Source organism: Castor canadensis, chromosome 5 (genome assembly GCF_047511655.1).
Source record: "Castor canadensis chromosome 5, mCasCan1.hap1v2, whole genome shotgun sequence".
Taxonomy (NCBI): domain Eukaryota; kingdom Metazoa; phylum Chordata; class Mammalia; order Rodentia; family Castoridae; genus Castor; species Castor canadensis.
Window position 1 is genome coordinate 150,626,895 of NC_133390.1, and position 20,354 is coordinate 150,647,248.

Genomic DNA, 20,354 nt, shown 5'->3' on the forward strand with positions numbered 1-20,354 from the left:
TATCTTTGGAAGGTCCCAGAGAATCAGGTAACTATTATTTCCAGGGAAGAGCATTTTGTAATCATGGCTGATAGGAAGAGTTAATTATCACTGTACATACTTTTGTATCTTTTGAGATGGATGAAATGTAACAAAGGGAAAAGAGTAAAAAAAGCAGAGGAAGGGAAGAAAAGGGTCACCATGTTTCCTGCTTTTCTCATTCTCCATGCTGGCTCCAGCACGGCCTATGGGGAGGGTCTTTTTACTCTTCTTAGCTTTTCCTTAACCGTCTTCATCCAGCGTCTGCAATACATCCCGGACACACCCTTTCCACAGTGGTAAGGAGAACATTTTAGAACTTGCCTGGGCACAGAAAGTGCTTGTGATCCATCCAGCTGGAAAGGCCAGGTAGCTATAATAACCACATTCTGCTCTTGCCACTGCACAAAACATGCTCTCCACACATGAACATAGCATCGGAGGGACTCGGTGAAAATAAAAGTACATTTTAGGTATCTGTTATCATTTCTTAATTGACAGACTTTTAACATGTTTTTGAGCTCAAGACTTAGTGGAGAAATATATATTGGGTAACACCCTATTCATTTTGTCAAATGAAACCATCCTTCAGGAAAAAAACTTCCACCTCTTTTTTTTTTTCTTTCAGGCAGCTCTTTCATGCTATCTAAATTACAGAATATATAGAATTTCTTTTAACGTTGAGGGTTCATTAGTGAAATAGAAAGCACTAGAGGGAGAAAGTCACTTGTGTCTAACAGGTTAAAGTAACTGGGACTTTCAATGGCCCTCTATTGTTTATTTCCAGTTGTGACCAATGAATTGGAGTATGACCACCCTTCTCATCCAGTCTACTCATTCTTGGCATGATGCAGACATGACTCTCCTTTATGAATGTGCCAGCTCGCCAGCCGGTTTATCAGAGAATGAGTAACTGGTAATAGCGTTGCCATGAAGAACTTGAACACAGTCTTCCAATCAGCTATGAGACGACCTTTAAACACCTTGCCCATGGGCAAGCATATCTGTATGTGCTTAATTGGTACTGGCACGTGGGGAAGTGCAATGAGATGACACTTGATCCCATACCCATAGTTGACAAACTTGACCAAATTAGGGACTTCCCTTTCAAGTTTTTAATTATTTTAATTTTAATTATAAAATATCTTTTTTTATATAGTGCTAGGGATGAAACCCAGGGACAAGTGCTCCATATCTAAGCTATGCCTTCATTCACCCCACCTATAAAATCTCAAATTTATTGATTTCTTTTGACGGTTCTGGGGTTTAAACACAGGGCTTTGCGCGTGCTAAGCAAACGCTCTACCACTTGAGCCACTCCGCCAGCCCTTTCAGTGCTGCCTATTTTTGAGATAGGGTCTCAAGAACAATTTGCCTGGTTGACTTCAAACCGCGATCCCCCGATCTCTGCCTCTTGAGTAGCTAGGATTACAGGCGTGACTCAACGGTACCCGGGTCAACTGATTTTTTAAATTATTATTTTTCCCATGCTGGGGATTGAACCCAGTGCCCTGTGTATGGTAGGTGAAAACTCTAGCACTGAACCACACCCTAAGCCCTTAAATTTAGAATACTTTCAACCATAAGCAATTTCTCCGAATGGCAATATTCAACCAAAAACAGGTATTCAACTTCTAAATTTTATAACTTTTTAAATTAATATTTAAGTTATCACAAGCTTTATGCTCTTGATGTGATTGGCTGCAATCTGAGTTGTGCTGCAGGAAATTCCACCATGGAATGCCTGGCACGCCATCCTTCTACCCTATCTTTTCCACAGGTAGAAGACTATGATTCCTATACTGTCCATTAACCTCCGTGTCGTCGGAGCCCAGTCCCACGCCTGACATCTAGTAATCATTTAACGATGCATGGTATATAGAGGAAGGAGGGGTTGGCCAGGTTGTGTAAATTGTCAAGGTCACCCACTCTTCCTCTATTTCTTTGGAAATAAAGCCAACAGGAAGGTGACAGGCGGAACTGGGTGGTGATCCTGAGGTGAGCCAGCCCAGGCGCGGCCGAGACTTTGGCATGGGGCCTGGCCTTGGGTGGCCCAGGGTCCTTCCACATTGAGCGCCTCACCCTTGGGGATTTACATAGATCCTCTTACTCAGAGATGAATCGCTTCTATTTTCCCCCACCTGTCTGATGACAAGTGCTCGGGACTCTTTGCAAAGGCAGACCGTGGTTCCCCCGCCAGGAAGCGGGAGTTCCAGGCCTGGACGCCTAGGGCTATGAGTGATGAGTGTCCCTAGAGGGCAGGGGAAGTGGGCGGGGCTTTAATCAATCTGGGCTAGTCCCTCAGGGGCGGGCCTGGAACACCCGGGAAAACTGGAGGTTACCTAAAAGACGCGGAACGAGAGATCGCAAATGCTGAGCGTGTGTCCCAGATTCTCCCTACCTCCTGCCTCAAAGCAGCCCTGCGGCTACCCTTCGCCCCTAAAAAAATCTGCGGACTGCGCCTGGGCTCCGACGCAGCAAGACCTAGCAGGCCCGGGTGGGCGTGCCCTCGCCTGCCCTGCTGCGCGCTGTCCTGGGCCGCGTCCCCCGGGGCCGCGCAGGGCGGAGACGGTGCGCAGGGCGGAGACCGTGCACCCGGCGCACCGCGCGCGCACGGCGGAGCGGACGCAGTGCCTCCGCGGGAGGTCCCGTGCAGCGACTCCCGCGCTCCCCGACGCCACGCGTGTCCTCGCGTCCCACCTCTCCCACGACCGTGCAGCAAATCAGCTCCGGGTGGCCTCGGCGCGGGTCTTTTAGGCGCGCAGCTCTGCACTTGCCGTTTTGCAAGGAAGAACGTCACAGGCTCCAGGAAAGAAGGTGGGTGTTTAGCCAGGGCTGCGGGGTTGAGGATCGGAGACTGTGATGGGCACTCAGCTGTCTTGAGACCCCTGCCCCCTTCCTTTCTGCAACCCTTTGCAATTAAGTGGCCTTTGGATTGAAAGTTATTTCGTCCCGATGTGACCACCTTCTCCAGCCAGGTGCATCTGGCCAGGCAAAATAAACTTTCCATCCAGCCCCCGTGGCTGCTGCCTTTCGTGGGTAAAGGGCAGGTTTCTGTCCACCCCAGCGACCGCCCCAGGACTGCAGCGCTGGCGAAAGCCAGGTTGAGTGGCTTTCGGACACCGAGCATCCTCCGATCCTCCAGGGGAGACCTGGGAATTATTTCCTGGTCTTTTTTCACTTTCTTTCTGGCATTTTCTGTGGAGGGTGGCCCAGCGTCACCAGGGAAAGGCTTGTCTTCTGGTGAGCTTTGCTTCTTGTTTTGGTCTCCGTGGATGCCTTTTCCCCCAGCTGGAGTTTGCTGTTCTCTTCAACAAGTAGCAGCTTGCTGCGGATGAGAAGTTCATTCCAAAATGAAGGAGCAGAAAGACAGGAAGGAATGTGGAGAAACCAGGTTGTCTAATTTTGAGCGGAATTTCGTTGTAAGGGAACCACCATTGATTGCATATAGAAGTGTTTTTGATCACCCAAGTTAGGAAGAGAAAAGATCTTGTATCTGATTGCCTATGAAACAAGCAGCAAGAGTCTCCTTAAAAAAGAAAGATGATTCCTTTATGGACAAAACATTTTTAAAAAACTAAATCTCTGACTATAGCATTTTAGAATTGTTCAAAGCCAAGGTATGAGTTTAACTATGAAGGGGTTATTGTCTCCTCATTGGGAAAGATTTATGTTGATAGAAATGATTTGTGTTGGTAAATGCTACAGAGAGTTTCACTCTTGTGGTTTTGAAGAGTTCTTTCATTTTGGCCTTGCAAAATTATCAGACTTTTCCAAGTGAGATAGGTAAGTTTGGAGTAGGAAAGTCATGGATTGATGTCTCAGCTCCACCATCTAACTTGTGTGACCAGACGAGTAGCCTAGCCTCTCTGAAACTGAGTTTCCACATTTATGAACGGAGATTGCTTAGAGGGTGAGAGAGGGACAGTGGTTAAGATGGAGCTGACCACCAGAAATTCTATGGGCAGGCAAATGTTGACAGAGGCAAGTGGTTAGGCCCAGTATAATTGTTGCTGTGCCAGAGGTCACCCTGTGGACCTCTGTGTTGACAGGTGTGTGCATTGCGTCCTTGGGATCTTTCCAGTTATAAAAACATAAGGAGCTACTTGTAAACTCTTGAATTTGATTCAAACACATTAAATCTGTCTTAAACCTGTTCAGATATGCAATAGTGAACTTATAGATTTGCAGTATTCAGTTTATCTAGTGTACTGTGAGGTTCTCCTAGTGCTTACAAACGTTCTGTTTCAAATAAACACAAGCATGGTGTGACAGTGGTGTTTTAGTTTTTGATTATTATAAAAATGATGATCCTGGCTAGGCATGGTGGTTCATGTCTATAATCCCAGTTATGAGGGAGGTGGAGGTAGGAGGATCTCAGTCTGAGGCTCACCTGGGCATAAGTGCAGAGACCCTATCTGCAAAAGAAGCAGACTAAAAGCAAAAGGGCTGGTAGAGCTTGTAAGGCCTGAGCTAACTTTTCACTTGGCTGGTGTGAGCCATAGACACACATCATCTGGAGCTGGCTAGAAATGCAGCCTCTGGCCCTGCCCCACGACTGCTGAACAGAAGCTGCATTTTAGTGACATTTCTGGTTCTGTGTTCACAGTTGGAGAAGCCCTGCCTTAGGAGTAGAGATGCCTCAATACTGGAAAAGAGATTTCTCATGAGCTGTCCATACACAGTGAAGTGGAAAAGATTCATTAGCGTCATGTAACTGCTTTTTATTTTAAATCTTTAAAACAGTCCAGATTGGTAGTATCACTTCTTTCTACTTTCAAGTAAGAGCAAGCTGAGGTCTCAAGTTTTGTTTAAGTTCTGCCAACTTTGAGTTTCGATAACCCCCAGAAACTTCAGTTTTGATATTGCTTACTTTCTTTCCTTCTGGCTCCTCCAGTGAGGGGAAAAGTATGAAGTTCCCACCCCATCTGCAGTAGGAAGACTGAGCTAAGTCTGTTACCCTGTTTTTAAATCTTTTGCCAAAAGCCTAACCAAAACCTTAATCAATGCACTTATCCATCAATTTTTCTTAGCACGTAATAGTTGTGTGGGGGATACATTAACATTTACATATGTGCTTAAAATATATCTTAATTAGATTTACACTCCTTCACCCTTTCCTTATGCCCTCTCTATATATCCTTTTTGTTTGTTTGTTTGTTTGTTTTTGATAGTACTGGAGTTTGAACTCAGGGCCTCACGCTTCCTAAGCAGGTGTTCCACCACTTGAGCCACTTCACCAGCACTCATACATCCATTTTTAAAGATCCTAAAACAGTAACTTGAGCTGGGAGGTGTGGTTCAGCGGTAAGAGCACTTGACTAATATACACCAGACCCTGAGTTGGATTCCTGGCACCACAAAAATAAAATAGGACAGAAACTTAAGTAAATCATATGCATGAAAATATTTATTAATAATTATTAATGACCAGTATATTTATGTGCACTTAAGATAACACAATGATTATCATAGAAATTATTTTACTATGTTTTTATTTGAGGGACTTTCACATCAGAAGATACCAATATTAATGGAGGAATGAAATAATACAGATACATTAGCAATATTAGAATTTGAGAAACTTTTAGTGGGATCTTTATTAAAATCATTTTTATTGAAGCATAATTTGCATTGAACAAAATGCATTGAATTATGTACATTTAAAATCTGTGTATTGTATATGACTTATATCTCAATAAGGTTTTTTTAAAGATATCGTGGAGTGGCTGGGTTGTTGCTCAGCAGGAGAGTGTGCTTACCTGATATGCACAAGGCCCTGAGTTCAATGCCCAGCACCACCAAAAAAAAAAGAGGATTCCTGTGCCTCATTACCTTTTGTTGGAATAGTTCAGAGAAGGTCAAGAAAAGTCAATAAAAGGAAAATTAAGATTAATGCATTGGGTGGACAAGGAACAGATATAGCCAAGTGGTCCGGGATGAGTGGGTGAATGAATAGATAAAATACAAAAATTTAGATGGTTCAGATCTACTTTTTTTTTTTTTTGCAGTACTGGGGCTTGAACTCAGGACCTTCACCTTGTGCCACTCCACCAGTCCTTATTTTTGTGACAGATTTTTCAAGATAGGGTCTCATGGAACTATTTCCTAGGCTGCCTTCAAGATCCTCCTGATCTCTGCCTCCAGAGTAGCTAGGATTGATTACAGGCATGAGCCACCGGTGCCCAGCCTCAGGACAACTTTTATAAGACTTTTTTTCCTTTATCGTTAAGATGCTGAGTTTAATATCTGGGCTCCAGGAACCCTGCAGGGTTTTTCTGAAGAGGAGAATAAAATGAAAAATAAAAACAAAACTGTTTTGGTCTACACATGCGTGTCGCTCTCATGTTCTGATCTATATCTGTCTTTTCTTTGAAAGACGCCAGCCTGTGCCACCATGCTATCATCTAGTGACTTTGCATCTGCTTCCTGGGAGCTCGTGGTCCGAGTTGACCATCCAAATGAAGAAAAGCAGACAGAAGTCAAGCTGAGAGTATCCGGAGACCTGCATGTCGGGGGAGTGATGCTCAAGTTGGTAGAACAGATCAGTAAGTTACTCTTTCTTGATGACTTCTGTCTGACTTCTTTGTTACATCATCTCCATTACATGGCCAACCTAGGTGGCCTGATGATATGTTTCTGATCATCCATCTCACAGTGGCCCAGAGAGAGTGCCCCTCTTCCTTGCTCCTTGTTCTCCCCCAGGGAGAAGGGAGATTCTGGGACCCTGCAAAAGCTTTAAACTGAATCCAACCACTTTTATATAAAAACTTGAATTTTAAGTCAAGTGCACATCTATAATTCCAGCACCAAGGACACAGAGGCAGAAGGATTAAGAGTTGGAGGCCAAACTGGGCTATGTAGTGAGACCCTGACTCAAAAACAAAACAACAAAAAAATCTTAAGTCTTTGGTGGAAAATTAAAGCTCCCAAGTAAGTAATTTTAGGTGGCATGGAATTAGGCTGCTGTAACCATTCTCTGTTAATACTTTATTGCTCACAGCTAAAGTCAGTTTACTGCTAAAGTGTCATATAACACTCGTATACCATGTGCTACTATATTTGTTTAAACAAATAAAGAGTAGTCTTCTAGGGTCAATTTTTTTTTTCTCTTTAGCAGTACTGGGGTTTGAACTCAGGGTTAATAGGTGCTCTACCACTTATGCCATACCTCCTGCCCTTTCATTTTAGGTTATTTTTCAGATAGGGTCTCACTTTTTGCCCAGTCAACCTGAGGCTGCAGTCCTCCTACCTATGCCTCCTACAAAGCCAGTATGTATGCATGCACCACCACTCCTGGCATGTTTGTTGAGATGAGGGTCTCACTAATTTTTTTGCCTAGACTGGCCTCGAATTGTCATCCTTTGAATCTCTCCTCCTGAGTAGCTGGGTTTATAGGTGTGAACCACTGCCCCTGAAAAGTCCAGATTCTTCACATCAGGAGTCAACATTATGGACTTAGAATTTAGTAATGTTTTAGCCAGATGCTGGTGGCTCAAGCCTGTAATCCTAGCTACTCAGGAGGCAGAAATCAGGAGGACTACAGTTCAAAGCCAGCCTGGGCAAATAGTTCGCCAGACCCTATCTCGAAAAAACTCATTGCAAAAAGAAGGACTGGCAGAGTGGCTCATGTTCACAACACAGTGCCACTAAATTAAACAAAACAAAAAAAGAATTTAGCAATGTTTTATTCACTCTGTATTTATATTTTGTCCTTTTTTTTTTGGCAGTACTGGGGCTTGAACTCAGGGCCTACACCTTGAGCCACTCCACCAGTCCTTTTTTTGTGATGGATTTTTTTGAGATAGGGTCTCGAAAACTTGCCCAGGCTAGCTTTTAACCACCGTCCTCCTGATCTCTACCTCCTGAGAAGCTAGGATTACAGGTGTGAGTCACCAGTGCCTCGCTCTATATTTTATTCTTTATTTAAGGCTTGGAGACTGGCTTTTCATTTTAACTAATGAGATAAAACCTTTTTTTTTTCCATACCAGGGAGTTGAACTCAGGGCCTCGTGCTTGCTAGACAGGCCCTTTAGCACTTGGGTCATGCCCCCTGCTCTTCTGGCTTTGATTATTTTTGAGATAAAGTCTTGCTTTATGCTGGCTAGCCTGAACCGTGATCCACCTATTCAGGCTTCCCTGTGTAGCTAGGAATGACAGTCATATGCCTCTGTGCCCAGCCATTGATTGAGATGGGGTCTCCTGAACTATTTGCCCAGGCTGGCCTCAAACCCTGGTTCTCCTTATCTCTGCCACCCAGGTAGCTAGGATTATAGGCTTGAGCCACTGTGCCCAACCATGATAAAATCTTTTTTTAAGAAAGTCTTAACCAAAATGTGACTAACATACAGAAAGGCGCTCTTATCATAAGTGTACAGTTCAACGACTTTTCAGTCATGTAATCATCACGCAGATCAAGAAATCGTTCCCCTTCCCAAGCCCCATACCTGACCCTTCCTAGTGCCTACTCAACCAAGGGTAACCACTCTCCTGGGCTTTAACACCACAGGGTGAATTTTGCTCATTTCTCGCCTTCATATGCATGGATTTTGCAGGATACACTCTTACTTACTCTGCTTTCTTTCACTCAACCTTATGCCTGAGAGATTGGGCCATATTGCTGCATATAGATTTGGTTCACTTAGTTTCATTGCTGTGTAATGTTCTTTTGTATGAATCTGCCACAATTTGTCCCTTCACAAATTGTGTGAACTTTTATTAAACTTAATATAGTTTAAGTTGTTTCCATTTTCATTTCTTGTAATGCTTGTCTTTGGTGAGCATTTCTGTTGGTTGGGTTTTTTTTTTACTTTTTTTTTTTTTTACTATTTTTATTAATATAGCAAAATATATGAGGCTGGGTAACTTTATAAAGAAAAGAGGTTTCTGAGCAAGGTTAGCCAGACTCAGCAGACCAAAAATCATATGTTCTCCCTCATATGCAGTCTTTAGATCTAGGGCAAATACAGCAATGTTGTAGGACTTGGGTCACATGACAAGGGGAGAACACATACGGGAGGTATGGGGATAGTTAAAAAACCCAAAACATGAAAGTATTTGATGTCCCCACTCCAGAGGAACTAATGCAAAAACCTTAAAGAGACAGAGGTCAACATGAGAAGGGGATCAGGAACCAGCGTAAAAGATCAGTTAGAGAAGAATCAACTTGGGTTGTAACACATGTGTACATGAAAGCAATGCTAGGAATCTCTCTGTATAGCTATCCTTAACTCAACTAGCAAAGATGCTATGTCTTTCTTATTATTGTTTATTTCTACTCTTCAATGGAACTGGAGAAAAGCGCAGAACAGGTTGCGCCTGGAAGCGAGGTGGGAGGGGGGTAGAGAGAGAAGGTAGGGGGCAGGGGGTAGAGGGGAGAAATGACCCAAACAATGTACGCACATATAAATAAATGAATAATTTTTTTTAAAAAAGAAAATAGGTTTGTTTTGGCTCATGGTTGTGCTTAAAGTTCCAGGGGCAACATCTGATGATGGCTGTTTTGCTGGCAGACTCTCAAGGTAGCACCAAGCATCACATGGCAAGAGACAAAAAGTGTGTGTACATCTATGTCTATCAGTCTTTCTGCCTCTTCTTGGAAAGTCACCAGAATTCAATAATCTTATCCAATCCTAATTGCTTTCTAAAAGCTCCACCTCCAAACACCACAATCAGATTAGGTTTCTGCCCTCTTAATTCCTAAAAAATTGGGATCAGTCCTTAACACATAAAGCCTTAGGGGGCACTCAGATCACCTCCAAAGAGTAGCAGATACAAGCACAACAAGGAATTGCCAAGTCATAGGATTTTCCAGAAAAGTCATACCAATGTATACTTCTACTAAGAGCATTGAAAGAAAGGTTTTCTAATTAAAAATGAGAGAGAGGCATTTAAAGAAAAATAGCAAGTAAATTAAAACACTGATGTCTCTTAATTTAGCAAAATGGAAGATTGACTATTGACTCCAACATCAACAAAGGCAAGCTTCGACTTTGCCATCAATGTTGAAGGACAGGAAAGACACAGTGCTGCTACTCACACTGGCATTGGCATTCAACTCTGGTGTCATTGTAGACGCGCTGGAAACTGGCAATATGGTGGTGCTCCTAGAAGTGGCCATTACCAAGGAAAGCGAAATGTCAGCTTTAAGGTGCTTCTGTGTGAACTTTGGGAGATATTGAAGTCCCCTGGAGACCTAGCAGTATAAGGACAAACTTCTATAGGAGAAAGGAGAGTAAACAAAGCCAAATGCTCTGGCCTTCCCAGGAAGCATAATGGCACAGAGGGAGTTTAGGAAAAAGAATGTTAGCATTCATCATGCACAAAAATTGTAAGTTTCTCTTTCCATGGTACTTAAATGCAAATGATGGTAGGGTTCAGAGGCCATTTTCTCCCTGCCCCACCTTGGAGACTTTGGAGAGGAGCCAAGGATTGTTGGGCTTGAGCTATAAAGAGAGATGGAGAGCTAAAGATCAGTTGTTTGTTTTGGGTTTTGCACAGCATGAAGTGGCTGTGTGTGCCTGGATGCTGCGTGCTCAGCTCTCTCATGCATTTCTGCAGACATCGCCCAGGACTGGTCAGACTTTGCTCTGTGGTGGGAGCAGAAGCATTGCTGGCTTCTGAAAACCCATTGGACTCTGGACAAGTGTGGGGTCCAAGCAGATGCACAGCTCCTCTTCACCCCTCAGCATAAAATGCTCCGTCTTCGCCTGCCCAACACGAAGACCGTGAGGCTTCGAGTCAGCTTCTCAGATGTGGTGTTTAAAGCCGTCATCGACGTCTGCAAAGCCCTGAGTGAGTACCCTGAAGGGGCCCCTGCATCCTTTAGACTCCTGGGCTTTCTGCCTGCCTCAGGGGTTGGCCCGACAACACTCCTTTGATAGAAAGCCCACCTCCAAGCCCAGTTATGGGTACCACAGTCACTGAAGTGGAGTGAAACCAAATGGAGCATTATTGACTTAAATCAGATTCCCATTGAGCTTAAAGCTATTTCAGTGTACATTTGCCAACACAAGACTCAACCACTAAGGCTGTGCCCTCCAATCGTTATTGCATTTAATACAAATACAAAAATTTAATACATCAAGTCCTCCATCACCAGAGAGCTGACGGGTCTCCCTTGTCTGGAGATGGTGGTGTTGGCAGTGTCTTAATTGCTTCATTAATGCCTGGCTCCAATAACTGTCCACAAGAGTCACCTGTGAAGTTTATCTCAAGCAGAAAAGTACACTTGATCGTGAATGGAAGCCTAATTCTTTATGGATTACTGTCCCATGGGTTAACAGTTATAGAGACAACCTATTCAAACCATTTTTTCTTTTTTTTTTTTCTTTCATTTTTCTTTTATTATTCCTATGTGCATACAAGGCTTGGTTCATTTCTCCCCCCTGCCCCCACCCCCTCCCTTACCACCCACTCCGCCCCCTCCCTCTCCCCCCCCCAATACCCAGCAGAAACTATTTTGCCCTTATTTCTAATTTTGTTGTAGAGAGAGTATAAGCAATAATAGGAAGGAACAAGGGTTTTTGCTGGTTGAGATAAGGATAGCTATACAGGGCATTGACTCACATTGATTTCCTGTGCATGGGTGTTACCTTCTAGGTTAATTCTTTTTGATCTAACCTTTTCTCTAGTACCTGGTCCCCTTTTCCTATTGGCCTCAGTTGCTTTAAGGTATCTGCTTTAGTTTCTCTGCGTTAAGGGCAACAAATGCTAGCTAGTTTTTTAGGTGTCTTACCTATCCTCACCCCTCCCTTGTGTGCTCTCGCTTTTATCATGTGCTCATAGTCCAATCCCCTTGTTGTGTTTGCCCTTGATCTAATGTCCACATATGAGGGAGAACATACGATTTTTGGTTTTTTGAGCCAGGCTAACCTCACTCAGAATGATGTTCTCCAATTCCATCCATTTACCAGCGAATGATAACATTTCGTTCTTCTTCATGGCTGCATAAAATTCCATTGTGTATAGATACCACATTTTCTTAATCCATTCGTCAGTGGTGGGACATCTTGGCTGTTTCCATAACTTGGCTATTGTGAATAGTGCCGCAATAAACATGGATGTGCAGGTGCCTCTGGAGTAACAGTCTTTTGGGTATATCCCCAAGAGTGGTATTGCTGGATCAAATGGTAGATCGATTCGAACCATTTTTTCTTTATGATACTTCATAAAAGAAGGAAATCTTGTGCCATAAAGGTGTTCTTGTTTTTAACTTTTTGGAAGTGTATAAGTATCTTCTTTGGTACCAAGGTCAGAAGTCAACATTTGGACCCAGAATAGATAATATCATTGAATGACCTCCCTCATTCACTCACTCAACAAATATTTATGGAGTACCTGCTGTGTAGCAGGAAGTGTAGTGAGTGCTGGGGAAATATTGGTGATAAAGAACACTAAAATCCTTTTCAGTGGAGTTTACATTCTGTCTATATTCAGTCTACATTCAGTGAGTTTACATTTATCTATCTCTGTAGAGATAGATAAACAGCAACAAATGTAGTATATAAGAAAAGAATATAGGCTGTTAAAAGTGAAGAGGAGATAGGGGAAAGGGGGCAAAGTATAGCAGGATTGGGAATCCAGTGTCGGGCAGTATGGCATGAAATAGGATGACGGCAGAAGCCTCTTCCTGGAGTCTCTGTGTGCCTAATCCTAATGCAATGCCTGGTCCATGCCAGCTGCTCAGTCACTGTTGAGTGACCAGTGAATGGAAACTTCCACTACAGAATGGAAAATCTAATAGTGTCCCTGATGCATGGTAGGCAAATGACAAGCATGGGGACACCTTGTTTTTAGTAACATTCTAATGCAGATTTTAAAACAATGCTGTGGACTGAAGTATACATCATACTAAGGCCAAGAACTTGAGATTTCAAAATAAACAGCAGCAGTCAAATTGTTCTCTTTTCCTGGTTATATTGTTTTAAGGGCTTCCCTTGGCATTTCTCTTTGCTTGCTTGCTTGCTTGAGATAGGGTCTCATTATGTAGCCCAGGATGGCCTGGAACTCACTATGTAGCCAAGGCTGGCCTCAAACTCACAATTCTCCTACCTTTACCTCCCAAGTGCTGAGATTACAGGTGTGCACCACCATGCCTGGCCTCCACTTGGCATTTCTAATATGGCCTTTTAAAGCTAAATCAAATTTGGCAGTACAATGGTTTTTCCTTGGACTTGGAAATAATAAGTGTTTTGTTTTGTTGTTTTATGTTTAATTCTTACACTGGAATTTTTGGGTCATCATCAAGCCTGTGCATAATATATGCATTTGGAATGTTGTGTTTTGCAACTGACAGATAGCCTGGGTTACTAGGGGAAAAAAACAAGCTGTACCGTTAGGTTCAGTCTCTGCCCTAAGCAGTGTGTGACCTGATTGGATAAGAGGATCCAACGAAATCAGTGCATTGCAATGGAATTTTATGCAGCCATGAAGAAGAACGAAATGTTATCATTCGCTGGTAAATGGATGGAATTGGAGAACATCATTCTGAGTGAGGTTAGCCTGGCCCAAAAGACCAAAAATCGTATGTTCTCCCTCATATGTGGACATTAGATCAAGGGCAAACACAACAAGGGGATTGGACTTTGAGCACATGATAAAAGCTTTAGCACACAAGGGAGGGGTGAGGATAGGTAAGACACCTAAAAAACTAGCTAGCATTTGTTGCCCTCAATGCAGAGAAACTAAAGCAGATACCTTAAAAGCAACTGAGGCCAATAGGAGAAGGGGACCAGGAACTAGAGAAAAGGTTAGATCAAAAAGAATTAATCTAGAAGGTAACACACCTGCACAGGAAATCAATGTGAGTCAACTCCCTGTATAGCTATCCTTATCTCAACCAGCAAAAACCCTTGTTCCTTCCTATTATTGCTTATACTCTCTCTTCAACAAAATTAGAGATAAGGGCAAAATAGTTTCTGCTGGGTATTGAGAGGGTTGGGGGGAGAGGGAGGGGGCGGAGTGGGTGGTAAGGGAGGGGGTGGGGACAGGGGGGAGAAATGACCCAAGCCTGTATGTACATATGAATAATAAAATTAAAAAAAAAGAAATCAGTGCATTGATTTCTAGGAAAGCTGCCCAGAACTCCCAAGCAGCCACATTCCTTGGCTTTTACCTGGGATTATAGCCACTCAGTGTGGATCAAGTTATCAGCAGTTCTGATCGGCAATTACACAGCCATGGGTAAATGAGTAGAAGAGGGATTATCACAGTTTGGTTTTCCCAGAAGACCCTGAGATAAGGACAGTCAAGTACCATTTCTTTGGGAGGAAATACCAGGAAATACTCCATTGGGGTGGGGGAAGGTAAGATAGGAACAGGCAAGCTACCAACAAGAGAATGCCACCAGCCAAGTGACAATACTGGCAACTGGTGACCTCTGGGAAACAGTGTTGATGAAGCCTCCAGGTGTCCTGCCCCGCCCTAGTGAGATGGCAGGGATAAGGATGTTGGCCAACGATGTGAAGGAGCTGTTAGATAGTTGTAGGAGAAAGGCTTTCAGGATCTGTGGTCCACAAAGAAAAATGGAGGTGGACCTTTGTGGGTTGCTTTCTTTTTAAGTGGGGGGTGTAGGCGGGCAAGAGAGGGAGGAGGGAAAAAAGGAAGCAAAGAAAGATTTATGGTACATGGATTCACCAGAATAGCAAAAATAAAAACAGTGGTTGAAGCTGGGTGTGAATATTTGAACTAGAAATTGCACTAGACCGAACCTCCCTCCACTTTTTACTTCCCCCACTCACCTCAGGGGTCTTCATTCTCCTCTGTTCCTTCTAAAGGGTTGCAGTTTGTCTACAGCCATACCACCCTGAACAGACCCAATCTAATCTAAAGGGTTGCAATTTAGTTCCATTTAGTGCTCAGGAATTTCCTGAGACATGGTGTCAAATGTGTAAAATGACTCTACAGAGTCTCAGACGAGATCGGGCGCGTTCAGGGTGGTATGGCCGGTCTCAGAAGGAATTTTCTTTTTACTTTTTATTTTTCTTCTTGTTCTTAATTTGTTTTGTTTTTAGATATTAGACGATCAGAAGAACTTTCCTTGTTAAAGCCTTCTGGTGACTATTTTAAGAAGAAAAAGAAAAAGGACAAAAATAATAAGGAGCCCATAATTGAAGATATTCTAAACCTGGAAAGTTCTCCAACAAGTTCAGGTTCACCAGGTGAGATCTGTTGTTTTGATTTTGAATGTAGGTTAAAACCCAAGAGGAAAGTATACTCCCACACACATACTCTCTGGCCCTCAAACAAAAGAAGGATCAATTTGTAGGACTGGTGAGTTGGGGAAGGAATATCCAGTTAGATTTAGAAATTAAAAAAAATTTTACCTCAAAGGTTTTTTTAACAGGTATGCTTAATTACTCCTTATTTTAATTTTATATCTTATGTTGTTGCTGAATATCAAATTTTAGTCCAACTGGCCATGGATTTGGAGAAAGGGCGATATTTAGAAAGGAGATAAATTGAATCCTTCAAATCTACTTCCCTCTTCCTGAATCTTTGTGTGATTCTTTCCTGAATTCCAGTTTTCACAGGGCCTGGAAGAGAAGGGAAGGGAAAAATTCTGGAGAGGAACCATCCTTTCTTTTTATATCAAAAGAATCAAGTCTCTAGCTTGCTTGCAATGCAGAAGGCTTTCTTGCATAGTAAATTACAATGCAAAGAATAAAAGAAGCATTTGTACTTCATGCAAAGTAAAGGCAGATAACCAACCTGCTAGTTCTTAAAATTGGCAAGTGTTACTATTTGCTTAAGGAGCTGTCTGAAACATTTTGTCCTGCATTCTGCGAGGGTCTCCAGTTCTCTAATAATGTCCAGACTTCCTCTAAAATAAGAGAACTTTCAATGGTTAGAAAAGAAGTAGTCCCCCAGAATTTATCTGTGTTGAGTTTTGGAGCTTTTATTTCTTTGAGTTTCCAAGAGCTGAAGATACAGACAAGATCTTTACATGTGTGTAACTAATACTCCACTATCCTGACTGCTATTACGATTCTAAACGGTACATTTCATTTTAGTACAAGGAATGTACTTTTTTTCTAAAGATTCCTGCCCTGAATCTCCTGTTAGAGTGTGTCTCCCCTTGCTTTGCAGTAAATCCTGGCTTATACAGTAAGACCATGACTCCCACATATGACCCCATCAACGGGACACCAGCATCATCCACCATGACTTGGTTCAGTGACAGCCCTTTGACGGAACAAAACTGCAGCATCCTTGCATTCAGCCAGCCTCCCCAGTCACCAGAAGCGCTGGCTGATATGTACCAACCCCGGTCTCTGGTTGATAAAGCCAAGCTGAATGCAGGGTAAGGATGGGCTCCATTTTGCTTCTCTCTGAACTGGTGTGACATAGTAAGAAAGAGATCATAGAGATGGGAGTGTTTAATTTTTAACTTAACAGGCCTGGAGCTTGTGCCTCATTATCAAAAGCCAGTTCTGACTTTAGCAGCAAAAAGGGATGAATGCAGCCTGTGGTCATTTCAGTACTTTGAAAGTGTGACAAAATTGCATGTTCAGATAATTCAGTGGATTACAGTATGTGAATATAATTCTTTGCTACTGTGGGTGTGCCAAGTGTACTTTATAAGATGCAGTTTATAAGCATGTTGGTCACCATGAGCCAACTGGGGAGATCCAGGATGGTCCACCCTGCCCATGTTGTCTTTTGTAGAATACCCCCTCTCTCTTCAGTCTTCTAAGGAACAAGTCCTGGACCCCTTGAATGGACTTACAAAATGCACCCAAACTGTTTCTCAAACTACCAATTATTTTGTTCTCCAATGCCCATTAAATTAAGTCAACCTTGTTACCAGCATTCAACTCCCTGTAATATCTGACCCCAGCAAATGTCTCTGTATCCTATGTGGCCTCAGATCCCCCATTCTGCCCTAGGATACCTGTTACTCTTTCTGCCACTGCCCTGCCTCCAGGACTGCCTCCCTACTGCTCAGTGCCTGCTTGTCCTAAGGCCCAATGATATGCCTCCTTCTTCTCAGGTGTCACTGGTCAAGTCGATCACTCCCTGCAGTCCTGTTCTTTCTAACACTTTTCTTGCCCCAATATCACATTGTTCTCTTCCCAGGAGGTTTAGTGTGCCACCTCCCCCCTCCTCTGGGCCACTGTCACCTCCTTTAAGATGTAGACTACATCTCATCATTCTTGTTACCCAACAGGGTCTGAATGGAACTTCATGCCATTTTTATTCAGTGGTATTAGGTGACAGCCATCCCCTTATCACTTTGTTATTAATTTTTAACCTCCACTTTTCACCATTACCCACTTTGTATTTCTGAACTCTAACTATAATATCCAGTACAGGAACCACTAACCATGTGTAAATATTTAAATTCAAACTTGGAATGAAAGCTGGGTGTGGTGGCTCACACCTGTTAATACCAGCTCTTGGTAGGTTGAGGCAGGAGGATCTCAAGGTCAGCATGGGCTACATAGTGAGATTTTGTCTCAAAAAACAAACAAATGTGGAGCTAAATTAATTAAAATTAAAATGGTAACATTATTACATTTAAATATGCAACACCACAAGTGGCTAGAGGCTACTGTATTGGACAGCACCTGATGAAAAATTACTTCCTTATTGCAGAAAGCTCCAGCAATAGGCTAGACCCACCCTCCTTGGCGGGTAAACCACCTGTTGAGTAGAGAGGAAGTACAGTCAGACATACAGACTCTTGCTGGTTCCACATGCAACTATGACCTTGAACAGATCATCTAATATCACTGAGACTCAGTTTCTTTATCTATAAAATTGAGAGCATGGTGGTGCAAGCTTGAAATCCCAGCACTCAGGAGGCTGAGGCAGGAGAATTTGGAGTTCTAGGGCAGCCCGGGCACTGTCTCCAAAAAAAAACCTGCCCTAACTGCTCTGGGTCCTTCAATGGGTTACTTTCAGGTATCAATGAAAAAATATATATATTATGTATATGCAAATGTACGTTCACTGGTTTGTAATATCACTGGTTTGAGTGATATTGCTTACTCAGCCTTTGTTCAAAGATATAAATGCATATAATACAGTATATAACATAACCTAATGGGTTTATATGTAAAACTGACTGACTTTTAAACCACATCCTACTGTTTTCTAGTTGGCTGGATTCCTCTCGCTCCCTTATGGAACAAGGCATCCAAGAAGATGAGCAACTACTGTTACGATTTAAATACTACACTTTCTTTGACTTGAATCCAAAAGTAAGAAACTTTTTCTTCTGTTTTTTTTTCTCTTATTTCTTTTCTTCTCTTGGTGGGACTGGGATTTGAACTCAGGACTTTGCACTTGCAAAGTAGGAGCTCTACCGCTTGAGCCATACCTCTAGTCCATTTCTGGTTATTTTGGAGATAGAGTCTCATGAACTATTAGCCTGGGCTGTCCTCCAACCTCCATCCTCCCAACTCAACCTCCCAAGTAGCTAGGATTCCAGGTGTCAGCCACCGGTGCCCGACTATCTCTTTTTTTAATGTGAATCCCTGAAAATGTAAAACTGAGTCTTTTTTTTACCATAATTATGATTGATTTGTGTGATCTCTTGGTCTGAGCCAATTAGAGTGACACATGGAGTTTGGCCTCTGAGCTTGCATATTTTGCTTAGCTGTCCCTGAGTTAGGAGTGTTCTGGTCTTTGTGCCAGGATGGTGTGTGCTGCCTCTCTGCATTCACAGAAATGAAGGGACAAGGGCAAGGGGCTCATAGAGCCAGAGTCCTCAATAATTTAGGAAGAAAAGGAGTTAGAGGCCAGGGTTGAGAGCAGATTCTGGTGAACATGTGTGGATCATGAGGTGATCCACACAAGACTCTCCACTGCAGTGCTGAAAAATCTTTGAGAAGAAGGGATCATCTGTTTAAATAACCACTCACCACTCCAGCAGGTCACCATTCTCCACTGTCGGGGCACATCTTCACTTGAAGTTTATTAGGACAATTTATGAGAGATGAACTGAGTCCTTTGAACTTCTGTTCCTTCCTTGCTTCTGAACAGCCAATTTGTGGAGCTGAGAGTCAGTAGCTGAATGGCCCATTGTGGAAAGTACAGACTGGATGACAGGTGCTCTGGGTGACCAGGCAGCTTCCTTGTATTGCTTGTCTCCTAATTTCATGCTTGCTGAGCTCCATTTACTTCTGGGCACTTGTCTTACCTGGCCATTCTTTCAGTACAGACTTTTTTCTCAGCCATAGCAGTATTTCTGCCTTCACATTGGTCCTGAACTTAAACCTGGTGTTCAGAGGCCCATCTAGGTTTCTGGATCTCCCCTAACTGATATCATCTTCCAAATAAATCTGTTCCTTGTCATTTCTGCGGAGAAGCTCCTGCTCAGTCCTTGGTTTAGAATTGAAGTTAATGCCATGGGTCCAACTTGTGTCTGGAGGCTTTTGTAGGTGAATCACAGCAAAAGAGCACATCTGCTCTTTGATAAAACCTTCAGGAGACATTATTGTACAGCTTTCCTACACAATTAGTTTGCTTTTTTAAGAACACTGTCTGGGTTTCTTTTTTTTGCATTATCTGCTAGCACCATATCCATACATTTTCCGTGGTTCCATTTTTATGCCTCATTCCCAACTCAGCTTGTCTTTCCTCTCCTAATTCCAAGTTAATTGAAACTGTCTTGTATACTATCTACTCTAGTAAGCTGCCTTCAGTTTTTTCTGAAACTATATAATAAATATATATATATACTCATATATACCTAGGCATTTTCTAGTTGCTAAGTCAGTAATCTGGCCCCATCTTGTCTATTCAAACTTCTGCCCCATTTGTGTATTTTCTCATTTACTTATTGAGTAACTGATGCCAAGAACTAAACCAGGGGCTGGAAACTCAAAACTGTCAGAAATTAATGTTTCCAGGTTAATGAACTGAAGTACACAGGACTACAAAATGAAACAATATCAAACTACAGTGACCAAAATCCTTTTCAAAGTGGATATAGTAATATATGTATTCCTTAATGAATTAAATAAATAAGATTCAGTGACCAGTCTCATACATTGATTATAGGATAAAATAAAATTAATCTAGCCTCTGAGGAAGGCAGTATCTATCAGAATTACAATTCTACATAGCGCTAATCCAGCAAATCTACTCTGAAGTATTTATAGCACAGTAATACTTACATATACAAATTGATACATATGTGTGCAAGGAAGATTATTACTGTATTTGTTTTAGGAAAAGACTGGAAACCACGTTGATGTCCATCAGTAGGGAACTGCTCAAATACATTATGATACTTTTGCACTGCACTGCTATTAAAAAGAACGAGTCAGCTCGCTCGCTCTCTCATTCCCTCCCTTTTTCCCTCCCTTTCTTTTTTGAAATGGGGT

General features: G+C 42.5%; 1 protein-coding gene across 1 annotated transcript in view; it reads left to right on the plus strand.

Moving 5' to 3' along the window:
• Window positions 1-2,651: 2,651 nt before the first annotated feature.
• Window positions 2,652-20,354, plus strand: part of Fermt1 (FERM domain containing kindlin 1) — a 43,538-nt gene continuing 25,835 nt past the window's right edge. Inside the window, exons 1-6 of the mRNA XM_074074373.1 lie at window positions 2,652-2,835; window positions 6,398-6,566; window positions 10,579-10,812; window positions 15,033-15,179; window positions 16,108-16,321; window positions 18,122-18,224. Coding sequence (XP_073930474.1) covers window positions 6,416-6,566; window positions 10,579-10,812; window positions 15,033-15,179; window positions 16,108-16,321; window positions 18,122-18,224 — 849 coding nt within the window. The 5' untranslated portion in view covers window positions 2,652-2,835; window positions 6,398-6,415. The remainder of the gene's footprint in view (window positions 2,836-6,397; window positions 6,567-10,578; window positions 10,813-15,032; window positions 15,180-16,107; window positions 16,322-18,121; window positions 18,225-20,354) is intronic.